General features: G+C 46.6%; 1 protein-coding gene and 1 long non-coding RNA gene across 2 annotated transcripts; one reads left to right on the top strand and one right to left on the bottom strand.

Annotated features, from left to right (window-relative positions):
- Nucleotides 1-1,109: 1,109 nt before the first annotated feature.
- DRC5 (dynein regulatory complex subunit 5) lies at nt 1,110-16,464 on the top strand. Its single transcript, XM_020993887.2, is given in 8 exon segments — nt 1,110-1,185; nt 4,737-4,871; nt 8,735-8,995; nt 12,215-12,732; nt 12,734-12,784; nt 15,272-15,721; nt 16,127-16,232; nt 16,235-16,464. Coding segments are annotated over 6 exon segments (1,377 nt in total). The 5' UTR covers nt 1,110-1,185; nt 4,737-4,871; nt 8,735-8,838; the 3' UTR covers nt 16,330-16,464.
- LOC144457585 (uncharacterized) lies at nt 10,122-12,311 on the bottom strand. Its single transcript, XR_013487013.1, has 2 exons — nt 12,231-12,311; nt 10,122-10,509 (listed from the first exon to the last, which is right to left on the bottom strand). It is a non-coding gene; the product is annotated as an uncharacterized LOC144457585 (long non-coding RNA).
- Nucleotides 16,465-17,367: the final 903 nt, after the last annotated feature.

A 17,367-nucleotide genomic window follows, 5' to 3' on the forward strand; every position in this document is an offset into this window, starting at 1 on the left:
TTAGGATGGCTCCCCCTTCCAGGCCAGGGTCCCCATAACTGGATCTGGATTGATGGCTGAGCATCAAAATTTAAAAGGGCCACCTGCCTACCAGTATCCAAAGATGTAATTTAAAGGTCTCTCCTCAAGTGGAGCTTGGCCCCTCCATGGTGCATTCTACTTGACAGCTGATTTCTCATTTTAATTAAGATGTTACTGATTTATTGATTAATCACTGCTGTGAGCCCAATCGTCTCCAAAGTTCCCAGTGCCTGGCCCCAGTGTTGTTTACTCCTGCCCTGCCTATGCCTCTGGGGTTTCCAAGTCTTCTATTACGGCCAGGCTCCTCCTCCCTCTCAACCTCATTAAGGACATGAGCTCATTGGGGGAGGGGGGAGCATTGAAAATGAAGGAAAAGATGCTAGGATTTAACCCTCCCTCCACTGTCCAATCAGATAACCCTCCTCATGGGCCACACCCTAACCCCTTAGAAAATGGAACTGGAGTGAGATGCAGAGACCACAACCTCTTTTCATTCCTGCCTCCTAGAAGCTGAGGGCTCTAGAGGGACTGGGTGGGGCCAGGCTGAGAAGGAGCCTGGGGCTAGGGATTTACCACCTGCTTCCCTCTTGTAGGGAAAGGACTGCACAAAGGTGCTAGGGTTTATTGTGACTGCTGAGGTGGGGAGGAGAGGTACACACACCTTGCTGAGCGTTCCTGGTTATGGAAATTATTCCACAACTTTCCCTGAGGTTGGCCAGTGGGGAGAAGGGCAGGGGTTAGGGTTAGTCGGTGCAGTCTTCCATCCCATCTGCTGGGAAAAGGGACCTTAAGAGACCCTGGCAACACCCATTTTCCTAAACCTTAATCTCATCCTAAAGGGGATGGAAAAGCCAGATGAGTTCTTCTACAGTCAGTCCCTCACACACAAAAGAATAAGTTGCACATGGGAAGCATTTAAGTGTGCTCAGAGAGGGACAAAGCATGTAAGTACACGCTGCGCATACATGTGTATACATCATGCAGCACACTAAGACTGGACAAACTGCACAAGCACTCACACACACTCACTCTCCTTCCCTTAACAACAGCCTGCGTGCATAGCAACCAATGCAGAGCCTTCCGGTTGGGGGGAGGGGAGGTATCTCCATGGAGACAGAGCTGGGCAGAGGGTCCCAACTAAACTGAAGGCGGCCAAGGCAGCTGGTGAGGAGACCTTGGGGATGGGAGGCCGACTGATGTCCTTGTGCCCTGCTCCCCTCTATGCCTATGCCCCTATTGTTCACCCTGTCCAGATCTGTGTCTCCTCTCCCCACCCCCTCCCCTCCATACCTCCTCCCCGTCTCCCCCTGGATAAAAGAATCCTGTTCTGCCCCTGTCTCCACCCTTAACTCTCTGGTCTCTTCTTTAGGATAGCCTTTTATGGCTTACTTTTTTGGTGGTACAGCTTCCCCAAATTGATCCCTCTTCTCTCTTGGTGGGGAAGGGGGAGGAGGGAGGAAGGCCTGGTAGTCCTAGCAGCAGCCACTTGAGATCACCTCATTGCCGAAGAAAGACACCCGAGTTCCCTTGTCCCCAGGGAGTGATTATTTACTTAACAGCGTCATGGAGAGGGCTGGGCTGCCTATGGAAGGAGGAAGGAGAAAATGGAGAAAAGGACCTGGGGACATCATTAATACTCATGCCTCCGTCTTGTTCCTGCTCTGCTTCTATATCCCTTGGGACAGAGGCCCCTTTGGGGAGCCCTGACTTTCTTTTCCCAGCTTTTCTCCCTGCAGTCTCTTTCCCTTGACTACAGAGTAGGCTGATGCATCCTTTTCTCCTCACAGGATGGGTGGACAGGCACTGCAATGACCTTTAGAAAGCAGAAAGCTGAGAGGAAAAGCCCAGTAGGAGTTACCAGTATTTGAGACAGAGTGAGGAAGGTTAAAAAAAAAAACCCTCATTCATTTTGGGTCAGTCCTGGATTTGGGCCTGCTGAAGCCACAGGCAGGTTTGAGCAAGAGCCATAAGCCTAGAGGACAGGGTAACCTGCATTCACAGTGTAATGTGGTGCCTGGGATGGGAGGCAGGAAACCTGAGTGTGTCTCAGCTGCGTCCATTACTAGCCTGTGACCTTGGCAAATCATTCAGTTTTCCAGCCAGTTGTCTCATCTTTGTGATGGGAATTATATTTATACTACAGACACTGTTGTGAGGAAAGCACTTTGTAAATTCTGATGTGTTGTATAAACGTGTGTTGCCATCACTTTTATGAGCAATTTTGCTAGACTGGGAGAGACCAAGCTCAAGTATTCTGGGGGGTGGGAAGGAGAAAGAAGAACAAAGACTCACAGAAAGTAGCGTGGCATAGTGAAAAAGGCACTGGATTTGGAGTTGAGAGATGTGAGTTGAGATTCTTACTGGACCAGCTGTGTAACTTGGAAAGTTAACTGCCCTTCTCTGCACCTCAGTTTTTTTATCTGTCAAATAGGAGCAGTAGACTAGATGAAGATACCTTCCATGATTCCATATGTTCCTCATTCCTTCCCTTTCTGCCCCTCGTCCTGCTACTCTAAAAAACAAAAGCTAACTTGGTGATAACTCTTAGGCTGGATCCCCTGTTCCTTGACTGTCTTTTCATCCACTCCTATCCCCACACAGTCTTCCCCACAAGTTATGTTGATTATTTCATCAGATCCCAGCTCTATTTGGTTATAGTGTCTGGTGGGAATAGAGGCAACTAGTTGTTACAGTGGATAGAGTGGTATGCCTGGACGTAGGAAGTCCCAGATTCTAAGCTGGACTGTGAGACTTGGTAGCTCCATGACCCTGGACCAATCACCTAGCTTCTGTTTGCTTCAGTTTACTCAGCTATAAAATAACAGCACCTACCTTGCACGGTTGTGAGGATCAAATGAGGTAATATTTGTAAAACACTTAGCATAGTGGGCAGCACACAGTAGATGCTATAGAAATGCTTATTCTGTTCCGCTAGTGTTAACCCAATTGCAGTCAACCCTAGTTTGTCAAGAATCACCTAAATTTGTTCCTTCTCTTCCATTCCCATAATAGTATCTCAGGGGAATTAAGCAAGGAAACAAGTTTAAAGGATGTGTGCATTTTTAGTATATTAAGGTTGGGATATGGGTGGGACATCCAAGTAAAGTAAACTTGCAGAAGCAAGTTTAAAATGTGGGACTGGGACTTGGGAAAAAGGTCAGGGCTAGAGATAAAGGTGAGCAGATGAGAGTAGATGAGATCTCAGAGTGTAGAGAGAGAAGAGAGTCAATGGCAGAGCCTTGGAGGACAGGAAGAAGAAGAAGAGGAACCAGAAAAGGAGCAATTAGAAAGGTAGGAGGAGAGTCAGGAAAGATCACAGATTTAGAGCTGGGAGGGACCCACAAATCCAACCTTTCATTTTACAGATGAAGAAACTAAAGATAGGTTAAGTGATTTAACCATGATCACTTAGCTAGATTCAGAGACATTTGAACACAGGTCTTCCTGATTTCAAGTTTAGTGTGCTAAGCATTACATAGCAGTGTCAGAGAAGCCCAGGAAGGAATATTATGTAAAAAGGCTGTTGGATCTCAATCAGGAAGTTGTCAATGACTTTGAAGAAAACATTTTAATAGAGTGTGACAGAGCTCAGATTTCTAGGAGATAAAGTATGAGGGGTGTTGAGGGGAGCAGAGACATTGTTAAAAGGTAGAAAGATTTTTTAAGGAGATGTATGCGTGTTTATAGGCAGAGAGGAATGAACCATTGGAAAAAAGGAGAATAAAGATATCGTTGAGATACGAGATAGTTGCCTGAACAAAGCTCCAGAAAAAGCAGGTAAATATAGAGGTCAGAGGCACTAAGTTAAACTTAGAAATGAAGAAGAAACACTTCCTCCTCTGAGCCAGGTGAAAAGTCAGATAATGAATGGAAAGGGAGGGTGCTCAAGCCTGTTCACTTCCATTGTCCCAGACAAGCAGGAAGTGAGGTCATCTTGGGGAAAGAGAAAGAAGGGAAGGAATATTTGGCATTGAAGATCTAGAATCACTGTGAGGGTAGGGGTGGGGGAGAATACTGGAAAATCAACAAGAGATTAATATTAGGATTGTCCAGGAACAATAAGTATGCCATGGAAGTCAATCCCACAAATATAGATCTTCTTGTATCAACCTGATTTTCTCTAGCAACTCCAGCCCAGAAAGAATAGGGAAAGCAAGTTGTGGGAGTGACCTAAGTTTGAACATTAATTAAGAAGGCACAGGAATGAGGTATTTTAGGGAGAAAGTATTGTTAAAATCGCTAACTATGAAATCCAAGATAAGGAGAGAGCCCTATGTCCCAATGGAGACTAACAAGCTATGTAAATTTAAAGGATCCATAGGTTGGCCTCTGTACTCTAGTAGAAATACATTTAAACTATAAATAACCTCTTATGTAGTATGAATAACTTTAGCTATTAAACCCACTTGGGGTAAATAGAGATTGACAACCCTCTGATTATCAGCATCAAGTGAGAACTAAACAGAGGGAGAAATGCTTAACAAAGTTTGCCACCATCTTGAAGGACACCCAGTGTAGAGTCCAAATAGAAGTATACCTTACAGGTGGCAAGGTCCTGTTTGCAAATGACATTGTGTTGATCCCATCAAGAACATCCAGAACACCACAAGGCCCACCATGTGAGCTCCACAATCCCTCAAAAAGAATTCATCTTAATAATCCAGTCAGCAAAAATAAAATGGATGAAGATTGTCTGTTATCTCCACTATATGCAGATGGATCAACAGCTCATAAAGTTGGGCCATCAGGCTCTATACCTCGAACAGGAAATTTGGATTAACAGCAAACTGGGCCCAGAGAAGGAGGAGAATAGGAGGAGGAAAGAAGACCTGGATTACTTTGGAGAAATGGTAAAGTGCTTCTTGAAAGAAAGGTCTGTCATTTTAACATCCTTATGCTTCCAGAGATTACTACAATTTCGGAAGAAGTAAAGTTGCAGGTCACCCAAAAGGCAACAGAGAAACTGTTGGTGGGCATGGGTAGAATGCAACTGTGCCCGAGAAGTAGCACAGAAAACATCAACAGAAAGATATATGATTGGGAATGGTGGGCCAGTGGTTTCATGGAGGATAATCGATGTATAGTGCTTGTGCGTTATTGGTGCCATATCACGTCAAGAAATGCCCCCACACATGGAGAGAGCGCTCCTCCCTGAGAAGAATTTATGGGAAGATAAGAGTAAGGGCCACAGAGGATAAGAAGGCATTTTTGGATGGCTCTGTTTGTTAAGAAATCCTTCCTTCTGTAGAAACTAGTCAGGGGAAAATCCCTCCTTGTAGGGAAATAATGCAACATTTATTGCAACATCTGATGCAAATGGTGGTTAGGGCCTGACCTCATGGGGTGGTAGCCATGTGAACAGAGAGGAGATGGTCCCATCCCATCCTTCCAATGTTCTTATACATTACTCCCCTCCACAACTGTATTAGCCTATTTTCTATTCCTCGATATTACATCTCCCATCTTCATAGCTTTGTACTGGTCATCCCCTATGCCCTCCTTCCTCACCTCTGTCTCTGAGAACCCCAGTTTGTCATCAGTTGTATAATGGACTGAGAAGACATCTGTCCATCCAATGCAGGTCACTGAAAATCAAGGTCATCAGCCAAACTAGGACATCTGGTCACCCACATGAGTGAATAACTGCCTACTGGCAGTTGCTGGACTGGCCTTGGTTACCCCAAATTGAAAGATGTCCTCCCTAGAGGAGATTCCAGGCAGGGCTGGGTTAGGAGGAAAGGTTAAGCTTGGAAAGCCTCCACTTAGCCATCCCCTAGAAGGCATTCACGTACTGGGAAAAAGTTTAGACTTCAGAGAAAGATTCCAGGCTGGAACAGAACTGCCTTCTGCCTGCTGAGTCAATGGGAAGATGACTCAGAGCCAGGCACTGCTGAGCTCCCTAACCTGCTCTCTGACTCTTCCATCCTCTTTGGGACCACACCCTCCTTCATGGGCCCTTGACCCAAGCCAGAATACGTACCACAGGAGCCTGGAGGCTAGGAGAGCACCCACTCCATTGATTCCAGGCTTGACCTGAAAACCCCCATCCCCCTCAAAGGCCTCTTCACTTCTTAAAGGACCTATCCTCCCTCACAGACACTATTCTCCCTCAGAGGCCCTATCCTTCTTCATAGACCCTAACCGTCCTCACAAGCCCCATCATCCCTCAATAGACCCCCTTCATAAACCTCCTACCTTCATAAACGCTATCCCTCTTCACAGAACCCACCCTTCCTCAGAGGCCCCAACCTACTTCAATAGACCCTCTCACTTCACAGACCTCACTCTCTTCATAAACCCCATCTTTCTTCACAGAATCTATCCCACCCTCAAACTCCATCCCTTCTCAGAGCCATCCTCCTCCTTCAAAAGGCCCAATCCCCATTTACAGATCCCATTCACTCATAGACTTCATTCTCCACACATAGACCCAATCTTGCCCCCCCCACTACATCCCCACAGTTCTGTCATTCAAATTGTCTAGGCTAGTTAAATGTGTTGTATTCTAATCTGCATGAATCTGAGTTTCATTTCCACTCTGAGCATCAAAGTGCAAAAATCCCAACCCCAGCTCCTCCCCTTTCCTCCTCTTACAGAATAGAGCCTCTGCCTCACAGATAATCAATCCCTCCTATGGGTCTTCCACATCAACTCTCCTTCTAGCCTCCTCAGGGTCAAACCCCTTCCTCAGGTGGTTGAAGGGCTGCCTAGCAGGGCCACAGAGGAAGAGACTTGTGCTGCAGCCAGCACTGAGTCGCCGAGTGGGGCTAGACTGGGGGGGCGGGTAGCACCATCTGCTGTGCTCTCTGTGCCAGGGAGCACAGTGGCTTGATTCAAAGGAGCCCTCCCCGCCATGCAGGAAGCCAAGGAGCAGATTCAAAAGGAGTCCAGGCAAGCAGTTAGAGACTTAGGGAGGAGGGCACAGGGGTCCTAACTACTCCAGCCTCTGTCCCAGCTCCAGCCCTTGCCTTTGGGAAGGGGGATCCCCACAAGCAAGGCTGGAAAGGTGTCAGTGTGTGGGTGGAGGATACCCTTATGTCACAATCACATCCCCCGAAATTCAGACCCAGATTTACTTCAATTTTCACTGCCAATGCATGCCTGCTGTTGTCTGGAATGTTGAGAGTCTGTAGGGAAAGAAGAGGAAACCAGGGTCCTCCTTTTCCTGCCATCTCCCCTCCCCTACTCTTCTCTCCTCTAACCCATTCTCAAGGAGAACTCTAGCTCAGGACCCAAGCATGAGCAGTCAAGGGGTCAGTGAGACAAAAGTGACCCTCCCTTACTCTTCCTACTCCCCTGTCCTCACCCCTAAGCCAGAAAGCTGAGCTTAGAATGTTAGCTTATTGTGAATAGGAATCATTTCACTCTTGTTACCCAAATCCCCAGTACCTCGATCAGTGTCTGGCACATAGCAGGTGCTGAATAAATACTCGACTGATTGATTGATTGGCAGTTTTGGATCAGACTCTAACTCTAAAAGGATGAGGCTGGAGAAAGAAAAGGCCTTGAACCATAGCCCATGAAAGAAATGGAGAGAAAATGGTTCTGCAGGCCTGACCTAGGCAGCTTCTCTGGCCTGAGACTAGCCTCTGGACTCTGGAGCAGGAACTGTGACCATCCAACCGGATCATGGGCCTGGCTCTATTCCAACCCATAAAGCCAAGCCCATAGTAAGAGGGAAGAAGCAGGGCCCAATTTAGGGGAAAGATGTAGGAGAAAGAACCTTCTCTTCTATCCTAAGAGGCTTGGACACAGAGGTGGGAGATGAGGGGCTGGAGATTTGTGTATCTTTGCATATAGAAAGACTGTAGATACATTTGCCTCCACAGGCACAGATATGCTCCCATGTACACCTACATTTGTAAAGGCAATGGGATTCCCTCTCAAAGACTATTCTGCAGTGGATCTCAACCCGATTGCTTGAGACTTCCCCACCTAGCAGCACCCAATCCTGTCCCCTCTCCCCATCCCCATCAGCCACATACACCCCCTTCCCGCCATCTCCTTCAATCACACAAGCAAGCTTCTGTCAAACCAAACTCCTAACTAAAGGAATCCTCTATTAAACTTTAAAGTTTAATCACATTTAAGTATTATCCTTTGGTGATACAACCCCCATTTACCTAAAAATATAGAAATTCCCTTCTTTAATGCCAAGGTGAAAGACAGTGTAGTACAGTAAATAGAGAGCTGCCTTCAGGGTCCAGAAGACCTAGGGTCAAGTCTGATCTGACCCATACTATTGTGACCCTGGGCAAGCTATTTAACCTCTCAGTACCCCCAGGCTACTCTCTCAAACTGTAAAGTGCAGAGAAGGAATCAGTCCGCATTGGTAGGGGGAGTTCCTCAGCCCAGCTTCCTGTCCTGATGAAATCATAGACTGCACCCAAAATGTTAAGATCCACAGACTCCCACCCCCCACCTTTCCCTCAGCGTACCCTGGCTCCATAGCCTTTCCTCTGATGTTCCCCTAGCCTCCCCCTATTTCCCTCAGCTCCTTTCCCTCCCACCATGGTGCCCACTCTTCTCCTTCCAGCCCTTCCTGCATCCTGGACTGGCCTGAAGAAGACTACAAGATGGCTGCTAAGCTGTCTGTTTCAATGCCCCATTGGCCACAGCCCAGCTTGATTTCCATCTCCATCATTAACATCAAGCATTTTGTGGGTACCTGCAATGTGCCAGCTACTGACACTAACAATGTCTCTTGCCCTAGGACCTCAGCAGCCACTCATTTCTGGCTCTTTCTGCTTAAGGAATCTCCTGATACAAAACCACTGAACTCTTTGTATCCCAGCCCCAACCTCCTCCCAGATAACCATGGCAATCCCCCCACCATCAAAGATTTCACTATCGAACCCAGCCTCCAACATGAGGAGGATGCGGCGAATCATTGCAGAGGACCCAGAATGGTCCCTGACCATCATACCCAGGCTCTCTGAACTCTGCTTGCAGTATATTGTCAGCAACTTTGAAAGTAAGTCCCCTCTATCCCTACTTACCCCAGGGAGGCTACCCTCGAGGCAGCTGGGAGGTGGAGGCCAAGGGGATCTGTGGCAATGGTCAGTGTCCTTGGATATTGTGCCATGGACTCCTAGAGATGCACCCTATCAGGTTAGGGAAGGAAAGGTTCTTAACTAGGGCATTCAAAGAATGTTTCCCTAGGTTTCTACTCCTAACCCTGGGACTCCCCCCAACTCTCAGCTTCCTCCAGACCCAGCAGCTAACATTCTCAACAATCCTCACTTCATAACACCCCCCATTCCCAGACCTAACCATCAGGACTGAAATTAGATGAAACTTCTTTTAATGGATCTATGGATGGCTCAGAAGAAATTTTTGGCCACTCTGGAAAGTTTTCCAGTCCCAGGAAAAGCTAAACCAGCTTCAGATAACTCCCAGTCTAATGGCAGAGACATAGTCCCTACCTTTAGAGAGTTTCCAGTTGGACAAGAGAGCTAGGCCCTGTGGGGGCAGCTAAGTGGCACAGTGGATAGAGCTCTGGCCTTGGAGTCAGGAGGACCTGAGTTCAAATCTGGCCTCAGACACTTGATACTTAGTAGCTGTGTGACCCTGGGCAAGTCTCTTAACCCCGACTACCTCACCAAAAAGCAAAAAGAGAGAGAGAGAGAGAGAGAGAGAGAGAGAGAGAGAGAGAGAGAGAGAGCTAGGCCCTGTCTACAGGGCACTCCCGGTCTGATGGGATAGATACTGTCTCTGCCTTTCAGGAGCTCTTAGGCTCATGGAAGAGACAAAATTACTTCCCATCTCAGGGCTCCTAGTGTCAACAGGAAAAACACAACAGTCCTTACAAGCCAGTATATTAACGGGAACAAATTAATAAAACATGTAGCAAAGTAAATACATAAACACCCTCTACCCTAGTCAAGCCAGTGTACTCCCTGGGACCAGAACATGTCTTAATTGTTGCCTTCATAGCCTTTCCCACTTGTCTATAATGCCCTCCCTTGCGCTCTTGACCAACCTTGCCCTGTCTCCCCTGAAATCTGAGTTTCAAAGGAGAAGCTGGCACAAGAAATATTGGAGAAGAGGAATGATCTATGTTGCGAGTAAGGAAAAATTTTGACAGTGAGAGTAAAGGATGAGTTGGAGGTGATTTAATGAATGAACTCAGGGTACACTGAGGTACCCTACCTTTAACATCTACTATCTCTGTGACTTTAGGCCAGTCACTTAATCTCCCTTGGCCTTAGTTTTCTTATTTGTAAAATGAGGGGGATTGGACTTCTAAGGTCTTTTCCACCACTTCCAGCTCTACATCTGGGATCCCATGATCATATGACCCGCCATTTGTCATACAATGGAAAGAGTGCTGGATTGGAAGGTGAAGAACCTGGGTTCAAATCCTGCCCCCATCACCCAGTTTCCTCAGATGTAAAATGAAGTGGATTGGATTAGATGACTCCTGAAGTGCCTTCTTGATCCAGATCTATGATCTTAGGGTTTCTATGCTCCTTGAGGGCTACACACCTAGGTCAGAAAAAGAGAGCAAGGGTAAACCTTCCATGAAGACCAGTACCAAGTTTGGGCCTCTGCATAGCTACCCCACTTCCAGCCTGGTCCACTTAGGGAGACCCTGGGTCAAAACAAAACAGTTCAAAGCAAGCTTGCTTCTTCCTGGAAGCCTTCCCTAATTAACTATACCCCACTCTGGTGATATTTTCACCAATCCTCCTTGATAGAAGATTTTTAGCTGAACTGGAAGAAATTAATAAGAAATAGTGCTACGCCTTCTACACTGGGTATATTTCTTCTGTACAGATTTCTGATTTCCAGTGGCCTGTTGTGATATTTCTGAATTTATATTACTCTTTCCCCTGTGAACAAGTAAATCCTAGAAGAAAAGGAGGGGGAAAGTATGCTCAGATTTGGCATAGATGTCTGTTTCTATGTCTGGCATAGAAAGAAAAAGGCAAGAAGACAAAAAGTAATAGGAGATTAAAAATTGAGGTACAGGCAGAATTTCTAGCTTGAGGTTGTTCAAGTGTAAATTAAGATCAAAGGTGTCAGTATCCTAAGAAAGAGAGACTTTGATCTTTTTAGATTGGGGAGAAATCTAGGAGTTTTCCCAATTAGAGAAATCCAGATGCAGGGACCAGGTCCCTGAGGCAGCTACTGGCAATGGGTGGAATGCTAGGCCTAGAGTCAGGAAGACCCGAATTCAAATATGACCTTGGACATGTGTGAAGCTGTGATCCTGGATAGTCTGAGTGACCTGGGTTTGCCTCAGGCTCATCAACTATAAAATGGGGATAATAATGGCACCTAACTCACAGGCTTATTGTGAGGATCAAATAAGATATTTGTAAAGGTGTTTAACACGGTGCATGGCACATAGTAGGTGTTTTATAAAAGCTTATTTCCTCTGTTCTCTTCCCAGCCTGTCACCTATTATCCAATCAAACTGGCCTATTTGCTGTTCCCCATACATTGGACATTGCATTTTGTATAGGCTTTCCCTCCATGCCTAGAATGTTTTCCTCCCTTCAAGGAACTTGGAAATTTGTTTTGCTTGACTATGCCTATATGTAACAGGGGTTTTGTTTTTCTTTCTTTTTCAATGGAATGGGGAAGGATGTGGGAGTGAGAGAAGTGGAATTTTTGTTCATTAAAAAATAAAATTTAATTTAAAAATAATTATTCTCCTTGGCAGATAAAATAGAAGCAGATTTAAATTTTTTTTTAAAAAATCAGATTACCCCAGTTGCTAGTGCCCCATGCCAACCACTTTGTTTTTGTTTTATATATACATTTTCTTATCTGTGAACATCTGAGAATATAAGTTCTTTGAAGGCAGAAACTCTCACTTTTATGGCATCCTCATAGTTCGTAAGTATAGGTAACATTTATATTTATAAGGCTGGCAAGTCACTTTAGGTATATCACCTTATGTTGTTATATTATTATTCTAGCATATAGTAGGTGCTATTATTATCCTCATTTTAAAATGAGGAAACTGAGGCAGACAAGTTAAGTGACTGTCCAGGGTTACGTTTGAACTCAGCTCTTCCTAAGTCCAGCGCTGTGCACTCATTCACTATAAGCTTCCCTCCACCATCTCCCCCCGCTCCCTCCCTACCCCGTGCCTCTGGTAGGAGCTTAATAAATGCCTGTGTTGACCCATTGATTACAAACAGGATGGCCTTTGGTTCTACTCTGCCTTTCCTCTCCACAGAAAATCCTATACTCACCCAGCTCAATCCAGTCCAGCAGCGGAGGGTGCTGGACCGCCTCTCCACTGACCTGCCCCTGAAGGTGGTCGCCAACCTGATTTCGGACGAGAGCTACTGGCGCCGCCGCTGCAACCAGCGCTGGACGGTGGGACACGTGGAGAAGTATGGTAACAGCTGGAAACGAATGTTCTTCGAGAGGCACCTGCAGGAGCTCTTGAAATACTTCATCCCGGGAACCACGGACCCCAACGTGATTCTGGAGCTGGTGCCTCTGTGCCAGGACTACGTGGTCAGGCTCTGCGTGGACCAGTTCCTGCCCCCCGTGAAGCTGGAACAGCCGGTGCAGGAAATGGAGCAGTCAGACTCAGCCAGCGAAACTGAGGTGGAGGAGTTCAGCATGGATCACTATCAGCTGGGAGAGCTGGTGGCCGGGCTCCGGCGGCTGGAAGAGCTGGATCTGGTATTCGGAGTGAAGGACTGCGGCATGAACTTCGAATGGAACCTCTTTCTCTTCACCACCCCGAGACTGCCTCTCCCTGGCTTCCACCATTAAGGCTTGTCACACCCTCAAGGTGGTGAAACCCTGTTCCTTTCTCTCCGCCCCCCCCCCTTTTTTTCTCACAGTACTATAGAATGTCAGGTCTGAACAGACCATGGGAACAAAGGAGTGAAAAGAATGGTGGATTTAGAATCAGAAAACCTGGGTTTGAATCTTGACTCTGCCATTAACTAGCTGAGACTGGAGACAAATTATTTCTCCTCTCCTGGCCTCTGTTTCTTCATCTATAAAATGGAAGGCTCTCTTCCAGTTCTAAATCCATAGGCTTATGCCTGTGACTTCAGAGTGCTTCCATAACTTCAGAGCGCTTGATATGTGAGGGGAAGTGACAACCCCAAGTTGGATTATACTGTTCCATTATCATCATCATCATCATTATGATTATATTATTTTCTTCCTTTCTCCTCTTTTCCTCATTCAATAACAAACCTTCCTATTCCTCCTTTCCCCCATCTTTTTATGTTCCCATTGACATGCAGCAGATTGTAGGGGACAGAGGACTGGACTTGGAGTCAGGAAGATCTGAGTTCAAATTTTACCTCGGATATTCTCCAGCTGTGTGACCACAGACAAGTCACTTAATCCCTCTGAGCCTCAGTGATCTTATCTGTAAAATAGAGAGTTTGGGGTAGAGGGCCTCTAAGGTTTCTTCCAGCTCAAAGTCTTCCTTACCATCTGTGTGCAAATTACCTTTGTAGCTGGAGCACAATGCGCAAGGCAACAACCTCCCTCAACTCAGTTTACTCATCTGCAAAATGAGGATAATTATAGCACCTAACTCATAGGATTGTTGTAAGAGTCAAATGAGTCAGTATATGTTAAAGCCCTTTGCAAAACCCAGTGTGCATGCCTGCGTGTGTGTGTGTGTGTAGAGAGAGAGAGAGAGAGAGATAGACACTAGCTACTGTTATTGTAAATCTATGGTCCTGAGATCCCTGCTAGCTCCTTTTCCCTTTTTTTCTCTTCCCTATTGGCTTTTTTTCCTCCTGTTTATTCCTCATTTCCTATCCTCTTTCTTTCCTCTTATCACCTTCTCCTGACTTTTTCCCATGCTGTACTACACACACGCATAGCACACACATACACAATACGCACATGCATGAAATACACATGCTCACATGTATGCATATGCGCACACAACACACATGCACACATGCACATACACGCATAGATCAAGAGAGAGAAAACTTCCCCCTTCCAGGAATGACCTTAGTATATGAACATTTCAAGAACCTTGATCTCGTCTCTATGTTGCTATTCCTCTCACCAGTCCAGACTTCATCCACATTACTACTTAAGAGATGGTCTTCTACAGTAAGTGTGTTCAAAAAAAATTTCATGAGCTTCTTCCAACATAGAGAGGTCATTCCTGGGACATAAGACATACAACCCCAGCACTAGACCCATCACTCAAAGCCTTTTCACCATGGAAAGACCTCCCAGCATTTTCCCAAAATCCCGAATCTAGAATTGGAAGGGAAGCCAGATGCCAGTTGAGGCATCTAACTCCCTCATTTTACAGGAGTCAGGAAAGGAACTTAACTTAACCAAGTTCCTACAGGGAGTAAGCATCAGAGTAAGATGTAAGAGTAAGAATAAGAAGAGGGGCAGCTAGGTGGTGCAGTGGATAAAGAGAGCTCCAGTCCTGGAGTCAGGAGGACCTGAGTTCAAATTTGGCCTCAGACACTTTATACTTACTAGCTGTGTGACCCTGGGCAAGTCACTTATTGCCTCACAAAAAAAAAAAAGTAAGCATTGAACTCAGATCTTCTGCTTTCAGAACCAGGGCCCCTTTCCACAGGACCACCCTGGCTTCCCTTATATAGCCTTCTAGACCTTAGGGTCCTCTCCATACCACAGTGAGGTCTCAGTGGAGAATCATGGTCCTTACTTTTAATAACAATAACTGATATTTATATCTGTAAAGTACTTTTCAAACATTAACTCATTGGAGTTTCATGACAACATTGTGAGCAGGCACAATAGGCTGTTATCCTCATTTTATAAATGAGGAAACAGACTAAGGGAGGTTGATACTTGCTCATGGTCACAGAAGTGTCTGAGGTGGGATTTGAACCCAAATCTTCCCAACAGCAAATCCAACACTTCATCCACTAAGAATACTTCCCTTTAGCAAGCTAGGGAAATATTTTTTTTGGGGGGAATGGCAATCAGGGTTAAGTAACTTGCTCAGCGCCACACAGCTAGTAAGTGTCTGAGGTTGGATTTGAACTCAGGTCCTCCTAACTCCAGAGTTGGTGTTCTATCCACTGTCACCTACCTGTCTATAAGCTAGGGAAATCTTAACTAGTTCTGCTTATCCCCCATCCCCCATCCTATACCTTCCACCTACAGAGCCCAATTTCCAGAAGTCAAATTATGAGACAGAATTACTAGCCTCAAATCACTGCTTCCTTCTCTACCCCCATTTCTTCCAAGAAAGAACAGATAGGACAAGTTCCCACCCAGTTACCTCCAGGAAACTCTTCTGCTCCCTCAGGTCTTCAGATTGACGCGGAGTAGGGTGGATGATGAGAAGGCTCGTATCCTGATTCGAAGCCTCGTGGACCATCCAGCCCTTCTGGAGCTAGACCTTTCACACAACAATATTGGGGACCGAGGCGTGCGGGCTGCGGCTAAGCTGATCAATCACAGCCACCTGCAGATCCTCAACCTGGCCAACAACAAAATCAGAGCCTTAGGAGCCCAGGCACTGGCCCGTGCTCTGTCTTACAACACCACTCTCCTCTCCCTCAACCTTCGCCTTAATTGCATCGAGGATGAGGGCGGGCAGGCCCTGGCCCACGCCCTGCAGAGCAACTCAACCCTCACCAACCTGCACCTGGGGGGCAATGAGCTCTCTGAGCCCACAGCCACTCTGTTCTCCCAGGTGCTGTCTGTCAATACCACCCTGACCTGCATCAATCTCTCCTGCAACCACATTGGTCTGGTAAGTCAGCAAGAAGGGATGGCAAGGGGTGGTGGTGAGAGGGTACAGCATCACTCAGTGCTATAGATGCCTTGAATTTAATGCCAACTTGAATAGACCAAATCAGCATGATATAGCAAAGGGCGGCAGAGGAGGAGAATGATTGGAGGAAGAGAGGAGGGCTGGAAGACACTTTGTAGATTCATATTATCATAGAGTCATGAGATTTAGGTTGGAAGAGTCTTCAGATATTATGGATTCCAAATTCCTCATTCTACAGAAAAGAAAATAGGTCCAAAGGGGAAGTATATTGCCCAAAGTCTCACATTGTCACCTCTTAGAAGATGGGTACCCCCCAAGAACAATGCTTCTCTAATGCATCCTTCCCCCCTTCTTGTCTTCTCTTCCTCACACCCCATGGCCCAGGATGGTGGGAAGCAGCTCTTGGAGGGCATGTCTGACAACAAGACCCTGATGGAGTTTGACCTGAGGATGTCTGAGATTGGCCAGGAGAGTGAATACCTCATAGGTGTGGCCTCAATGCCAACCGAGAGGCTGCCCGTCTTCGGACCTTGCAGCCTACCTGTTGTCATATAACAGTTAACCACATGAATAACGCTGCAGGTTGAGGGAAAGGTACCTGGCATCTGAGGCGTCCACCTGCTTCTCAGTCCCCCCTCCCCCACTCACTGACCACCCCATCCCCTTGCCCACTGACCAGCCTCATCCCTAAGATAGTCTTCTAATAAAGCCCCTGAACTCCTGCTCCCATCTTCAGCTCCCACTCCCCACCCCCAGGCCAGTGTTGGGGGGGGCAGGGGTGGAAACAGGGGAAAAGAGCAAAGGAGAGGATGGTTAGAAGAGGAAGAGGCTTGGCAGTGGAAAGAGAAAGGGAAAAATCTGGTAAGGAATTAGGGAAGGGGACTGTGGTTATGGATTTGGCCAGGAGCAAGGAGGTGCCCAGCTCTAGCAAGGGACAGGAAAGCTAGGGGTACTTGGAAGAAGTAAAATCTTTACAAACCTAGGATGGGTGGAAAGTTCTGGAGGAGAGTTGGAGAATTCAGGAGACATCTATAGGGTATAAATATCTCCCTCATCTGGGCCCCCATTCCTGTCAGCTGCCCTCTGGTCACCTCTTCTTCCTTGTCCCTCTGCCTCCCTTACCTCTGTGCTGAGCCTTGATTCCTTACGCTGTTCCCCATAGGAGGCATTGATAAACACATCTACCAACCTACATACATACAACCACAGAGTTGGCTCCTTTGGGGCCTGGTGCTTGGCTGCCATCTGCCATCCCTACCACAGCCAAGACCACCTTCCTCTCTTCAGCTCTGTCGTCCTGAGTCATTCCCTGCCTAAGCCACCTCTCATAGACAGTGGGGGAACAGGGCTGGTTGAGGGTAGAGGGAACTCCCTAGGTGATAAATATATAGAGGAAGGGATAGTATTGGATAATATATACTCCTCCCACACACACACACACACACACACACACACACACACACACACACACACACACACACACACACACAGAGAGAGACACGTACCCCACCCTGTCAAAGGGTGAGAGCAGAGCAGGGTTTAGAAGGGAGAAAATCTCTGGGTGGAGAGACTTAAGTGGCATTCCCTAAACTGGTCCTACTTTGCTATCAGCTGCATATCCAAAA

The sequence above is a fragment of the Phascolarctos cinereus genome, unplaced genomic scaffold (genome assembly GCF_003287225.1).
Source record: "Phascolarctos cinereus isolate Bilbo 61053 unplaced genomic scaffold, phaCin_HiC Scaffold_5;HRSCAF=322, whole genome shotgun sequence".
NCBI classification, from domain to species: Eukaryota; Metazoa; Chordata; class Mammalia; order Diprotodontia; family Phascolarctidae; genus Phascolarctos; species Phascolarctos cinereus.